This window comes from Populus euphratica, unplaced genomic scaffold, assembly GCF_000495115.2.
Source record: "Populus euphratica unplaced genomic scaffold, PopEup_1.0 scaffold11.1, whole genome shotgun sequence".
Taxonomy (NCBI): Eukaryota; Viridiplantae; Streptophyta; class Magnoliopsida; order Malpighiales; family Salicaceae; genus Populus; species Populus euphratica.
The window spans coordinates 1,007,642-1,014,138 of NW_011499878.1; the positions used below are offsets into that span (position 1 = coordinate 1,007,642).

The 6,497-nt window shown below is 38.1% G+C and overlaps 2 protein-coding genes across 4 annotated transcripts in view; both read right to left on the bottom strand.

The window, feature by feature from the left end:
• LOC105128809 (transcription initiation factor IIF subunit beta-like) overlaps positions 1-4,564 on the bottom strand; it is a 4,931-nt gene extending 367 nt beyond the window's left edge. Inside the window, exons 1-7 of one of the 3 annotated variants that reach the window (XM_011030633.1) lie at positions 4,107-4,564; positions 3,729-3,837; positions 2,628-2,758; positions 2,472-2,546; positions 2,064-2,213; positions 1,787-1,895; positions 693-820 (exon numbers count right to left, since the gene is read on the bottom strand). In XM_011030633.1, the coding sequence (XP_011028935.1) occupies positions 759-820; positions 1,787-1,895; positions 2,064-2,213; positions 2,472-2,546; positions 2,628-2,758; positions 3,729-3,837; positions 4,107-4,319 (849 nt within the window). In that variant the 5' untranslated portion in view covers positions 4,320-4,564 and the 3' untranslated portion in view covers positions 693-758. Of the gene's footprint in view, positions 1-692; positions 821-1,348; positions 1,723-1,786; positions 1,896-2,063; positions 2,214-2,471; positions 2,547-2,627; positions 2,759-3,728; positions 3,838-4,106 lie in introns of those variants that run through there. The other 2 variants (XM_011030635.1, XM_011030634.1) reach the window with 2 other exon arrangements.
• A 352-nt stretch (positions 4,565-4,916) lies between these two features.
• LOC105128810 (histone H3.2) lies at positions 4,917-5,605 on the bottom strand. Its single transcript, XM_011030636.1, has one exon. The coding sequence runs from the start codon at positions 5,526-5,528 to the stop codon at positions 5,118-5,120; it is 411 nt and encodes a 136-aa protein (XP_011028938.1). The 5' UTR covers positions 5,529-5,605; the 3' UTR covers positions 4,917-5,117.
• Positions 5,606-6,497: the final 892 nt, after the last annotated feature.

The following is a 6,497-nucleotide window of genomic DNA, read 5'->3' on the forward strand; positions in this document are numbered from 1 at the left end:
ATCTCAGAACGAGCTTGTAAAGTAGATGGACAAGAAATCAGACATCGTTGGTACTGACACAACTGTATCGATCATTCTTCCAACAACCTTAAAAAGAATACATTGTTCTTATCTTGTTTCCACTGGTATTCACTTCATCACGCGTTTGATAAAGTCGATTGACGCATGAATTGCTGGGGAGTCAAGGCGTTGCCTTGCAGGTGATAAAATGATCCCTCGTTTTGGTTTTCTGGGAGTTGTTGTGGCTTCTTGCCTCTTCAGTTTCCGAGGTTGTGCAAAATAAACAAACAGTAGGAGACTGGTTTCTCCGAGGTGGACCTCAGCCTAAACCTCGCTTAAAACGCATCCATTGTGCATACAAGAGCCCGTCCATCCCGTCCTTAATTCACACAAGCCCAATTTCAAAGTTCTATGTGATTCGTTTTTGGTCGAGGAAGTTAGTTGTAAGTGAAAGGTGCCGACCAGCACAAAAGGTGAAGGGACCATTGCGCCACCTCAAACTTTAGGCTTAAAAAAATACCCAATCTCCATAGGGAGATGGAAACCTAGGACTCGCAGCTAATTGGCTGGGAGCCCAATCAGCCCACCTTATTATATTGCCTAATGCTTGTCTTCCTCGTAGTTTAGTTTTTTAAGTTTTTCGGATTAGGCTATGTTCAGGGGAGGAAAATCATTACACAACCAAACGAACATTTACAAGTTATCAACCTTTTATTTTGTAGAATTTTACAAACAATATTCTCGCCTCCCTGGGTTGATTAAGAAACTCCCAATTCCGAAATGGGCCTCCAGCTCCAAACTTGTGGCCTCCATTTATAAACTGCAAATCCGACTACTAATAAGTTTGAATAAAATTCAAACAACCGTTTAGTTCGTCTCAGATTGGCGAGGCTACTGTGCATTTAATAGAATTCGCTGGCCTCTATGATAATAGGCTCTATCACGGCTTAATAAAAAAACTTTTGAGACCCAAAATCATTTTCACCCAATCATGTTGAAAGACCTAGAAGTTCAATAAAATTACACTAGCTGTGATTATTTCGTTTAACTTCTTGCCGTGCTACGTGGCATTACTCATTTCTTTAGCATTTACCCGGTCGTCATGTTCAATCTGTCCTCCTAGTAGCATAACAAGGCCAGACAGGGACACCCTAACTGGACATCCACAATAAAGCAGATTGGTGAAGCAAAATTCACTGGAGAATCAATGTTACAGAAGATTCAGCCAAGCAGAGGCAAAAGTCATGAATGGCATTGCCCTCCGGCCTGGAACATATACCATAAAACACCTACAAATTTCTGAAAGCTTTCAATTTTAGGTTTAACACATCATGAAGAGAATGGGAAGAAGCTCTCAACAACAAATTATGCTTCTTCAATTGCTAAAGAGATGAATAAGCAGTCCAGCACTATTGTAAACAATTCATGCCGCATGCAAACGTTTTATTTCAACATACACACCAACCAAATCAATTTTTTTATGTTACTTAAGGAACGATTATGAAACCATGGACCACTGTGAAGGGTTATATTAACCAACCCGATAAATTGTCCCTATAGTCTCCGCCTATTGAATTTCACAATCATGAAATTGAAGCACCATAAGCATATTCTGAAGCCCCAGTGCTTCCAAGTAAGACATTCCCACCTTCCTGCCCAACTTATTTCTTTTCCCATTTTTTGTTTCGTTTCCTCCCTTAATGGTTTGCTACTAGCTTATATCTGTCAGGGAAAAAATAGTAAAGTTTTGATGATACAAAGAGAAATGTGAAAGATTAATCAGCACCTGTATCCTCAGCAGTTTTCTTATATTCTGGTTTTAGCTCATAAGTTCCTTGGTTTGTTCCCCGCTTATTATACACACAAAGCTCATTCAGTATCTCTTTCAAGAATTGCTGCACTCAATAGAAAACAACAAAAAAATTTGGCACGTGAATACCCTGGAAAAAAATATTTTGCTATAATAATAAACACAGTCGATTTGACAATCATCCTTCTCAGATAAAAAAATAAATAAAAAGGAAAAGCCTATCATCTATATCAGCCTGAGTAGAAAAGCATACCGCAGGTTGATCTGTTTCTTGAACAAGCTGCTTTAAGGCCCAATTTGGTTGCCTTTCAAATAACTTGAACATGATATCCTCCAATTCACCACGATCCCTCCTGGTTCTCTTCACATCTGATTGTTTAACTGGTTGTGTTCTCTTCTTATCCTGCTCGCATATAATTGATAATAAAGATTAAAGAGGTTTATTCTTAAAAGCAGAAAGCATGGGTCTTTGGCTAAAAAAGGACCACCATTATACTTGAGAGAAGAAGTGTGCACAGAGGAAAACACTGCTCAGACAGTATAGATGTTATCTATTCCCATTACTATGAAATGTTATTATTCATAACTCCATTTAAAGCAGATTAAACAAGAACTAATTTACAAACATCCTAAACGTATCCAATGGAGAAAGGGAATATACCTTGGAGGTAGATGAAATCAAGCCAACCATTCCAGGCATGGGCCTCATGTGCACCCCCCGGTCATTATCAATCACCTTTAAAAGCAATCGAGGCAAAAGTTATGTTATATGCATGAGTTTGAAAATAGCAAAGTAGTTAACAATCCAATCCTCTACCCTTATCTGCCTATTCTTGATCATAGACTTTTTTGTCCTGTCGCGGCATAATTTACTATATTCCTCAATGTTTTCCTCGTGAGGCTTCATGTCAAATTTATGTTCCACTTTTCCTTCCACGGAAACCCTCCCTATAAATAATTGAAAAGATCATAAAAAAATCAAAATCAAGAAGTAAATAACAATGGTATGAAGAAAAGTAAATATGACAATGCAGAACATAAGATCATGGATTATATCAAAGACGTGTAGGATGCATCTGTTTGAAACATCCTATTTGAATACTCGTGATTCATGAACTACAAGTACCTTCAAGAGTGTTATGTTCATATACAATAAACATGCATAGAGCCACTTGACAACCATGATACAGGGTAATTCATGAGGAGAAGGCAAAACAATAATGCAGGCCAGGTATCAAAGTTTATTTAAGACAAAGTAAAATCTTATTCTGCTCCAACTTCTATAACACTTTCGGGAAGCAGCAACTGCTGTTGAAGAAACCCTTGTGTTATTCCTCCAAGATGCAAAACACAGAAAGAACAAAAATCAAGCTTCAGAGAATCACTTTAAAACAAGTTAATATTCAAGATAATCTGGTGTTTACTCAAGAATATTACGGTCCCATTTTCTAGTAAAGATTAGATCAACACGATTATTGAAAGTAACTATGATTCACAGGGCAACGTTGAAAACTGAACATGTGAAGACAACGCACAAGTCCATCACTGACGAACACTCTCAAGAACTAAGTATAAGAATTTATCTTCCCCAGCCAAAACTTGCAAAGAACAGAGTGGCGTTTCACGATTTTCTTCAACAATTTTATTGTACATAGAACGAGAAGTCCCTTGTTCATATTTCTGCGAGTTGCAATGTTCAACGGTAGTCTTCATGTCAATGCAAAACACTTGAGTTCATAATAACAAATGACAAAAGATCATTATTGTAAATTAAGGTAAATTACAAAGGATTCAAAAATAAACACCCATCAACACCAGTGAAAGGGCTCACCAATTAAAGGATCGCACAATTTTTTACGCATGGAAAAAATCATGTTCATTAAAAAGAAAAATCATCCACAAACCAGATCCTCCTCACCTTGAGGTGTCTCCGAAAAGACACCCATTGGAACAAAGTCCTTAAACATATTCAAAGAATAACTCTTCGGCACATTCCCAGTCTCAGTGCGAGCCATCTCCATAGTGAACTGATTACCATTTAAAACATGCAAGAGAGATGAAACGTTGAATAACATATCATTCAACAACAATCAACCAGACAAAAACTAAATATTTTAACCTAATATCGCAGTTAAAATCAACAGATCCAACCAAAAATAGGCCGCTGAGTAAAATAAACCAGGGTTAGAAGAGTTAAGAAATAGTCACCAGTGACCATCAAATAGGCGAAACCTGATTAGGAAAGATATTTCAAAAATCAAAAGAGTTGCGTGCAGATTGAGACGAGAAAAAGTACCTGAAGAGCAGAGGGATCGTCAGATTGGAGAGGATCGAGGGAGAGAACCACTTTAGCGATCGGAGCGGATTCTGAAGAAGAGGTATGATGACTTTTCCATGACTTGGCTACCACTACTGGACACTTCATTAGCCAAACAGCTTTATCAGCCTTCGATGTTTCTAAATTACCGCTGCTGCCGCCATTTCCACCATTACTGTTATCTTCTTCCATTTCTTTGTTTTCTTTTTTCGCTTTGTTTTTTGATGTCCAGTTTTTGGAATTCAGTTTTATAGACTTTGTTTTTTGTTTTGGAGAGCTTTTACCGCTTTGCTTTCTAGTTTCTAGTCTTTGTCTTGTCTTCTGCTCTCGAGAAAGCCTTCTTTCGCGGACAGTGTCGTCTTATATACTGAGGGCTGACCCGGACAAACAATTCTCAAACCTGGCTCGAATTGGCATACGCGTACGCTGATCATCGGAGATGCTTTTTATCTGACGGCTACTTTTTCTGCCTTGTTTGACTTCTAATTGCCTAGACAAAATAGCATCACATCTAACCCAAAGACTGTGGGCTTTAGCCCTCCACGGCCCATTTGTTTTTGTGGTTGTAAAGAGTAGATATTAAAAAAATATTTTTTTCGAAAATCATTTAGAAATAAAAAATAAAAACTAATTCAAAAAATAGCTACAACAGGGATGCATCCTCATTGACTGCACAATTGATGGCAGATTTTCAGTGTCTTTCCAATAGAAATTCAAGCTAACGACTGGTCATTCATAACAAAACAAGGGAACGATTCAGGTTCTAACAGGGGCAAATTAACAAGCAGGTAGAATGCAAAGCACTTAAGCACGTTTTCCATTTGCATTTAAAACGATTACATCTTTGAGTACTGAAATCAAGATCAGTAGATAAGGAAGTGATACTAGTAGTGGATCTAGCCAGATCTATGCTTCCGTAGAAATTAGCAACAAAGAAAACGATAAACCCTAAAAACATGAGACCAAGACAATATTAACAAGCCACACAACTTAAGCCCTTTCGCCCCTGATCCTTCTAGCCAACTGGATATCCTTGGGCATGATTGTAACCCTCTTGGCATGAATAGCACACAGATTTGTGTCCTCGAAGAGACCCACGAGATAAGCCTCGGCTGCTTCTTGAAGAGCTGCGACAGCACTGCTCTGGAACCTGAGATCGGTCTTGAAATCCTGAGCAATTTCTCTTACGAGCCTTTGGAAGGGAAGCTTGCGGATCAAGAGCTCGGTACTCTTTTGGTACTTCCTGATTTCTCTCAAAGCCACAGTTCCAGGCCTGAAACGATGGGGTTTCTTCACACCTCCGGTTGCTGGAGCAGATTTGCGGGCAGCCTTTGTTGCCAGCTGCTTACGAGGAGCCTTGCCTCCGGTGGATTTTCTTGCAGTCTGCTTGGTACGGGCCATTGAAAGAGATTTGCAAGTAAAAGAAGAGAATTTGTTTTTTGCTTTTGCTTGCCGAGAAGACGATGCACATAGCTAAGATTTGGGGGTAATTTAAAGGGTAGACATGGGTAGGCGGGAATTTGAAATTGAAGTGGTTCTTTGGAGGGATTTGGAAAGGAGAAAAAACGCGGATAGTGGATGTGAGCCGTTGATTAATAAGTTATCGACGAGTAGTAAGGTTTGGGAAATCGTGACGCGGATTGCGATCCGCATGCTTTTTGAGTGGACCAATGGGAGATGTTTCTAAGGCGGGATATTGTTTTTTGTGTTTTTAAAAGGCGCGAAATTCTGAACCGTGGATTGATGTACAATGGACGGTGGATATTTGGTGAAGGGAGTGGCACGGAATCGCCATCTGTCAGGGCGTGTGTGGCTGGCTAGTAGTTTATGCTTCGTGTAATTAAGATTTTAATTTATGAAAAAACTCATCTGTCAGGGCGCGTGTGGCTGGCTAGTAGTTTATGCTTCGTGTAATTAAGATTTTAATTTATGAAAAAACTCCTCTTTGATAAAAAAATTTTTATCAATAATCATCGCATTATCCAATTTCAAACTTATGTTAATTGCAGCATATATACACTAATCAATGACCCTGGCAAGTGGATAGAAACTCATTACCGTGATTCTTTCCGCCAATAACCTAATTGATTGCTCTTCGCAAATGAAAATATAATTACATAGTCTGGAGTCTTCTTTCTTGATAATACATTTGATAGAAGGAATTCTCTCGCGACTATTATTATTGGCATGACAATGACATCAGCATTTGTGTTTTAGCAATACAGAAGCGTTTTTTAAAAGATTAAAAAAATTAATTCAGATTATTTTTTGTTTGTCTTTAAATAGTTTTAATACTTTGATATCATAAATAAATTTTTAAAAATATATATTATTTTAAAATATTACTAAATAAAAAACACTTTAAAAATA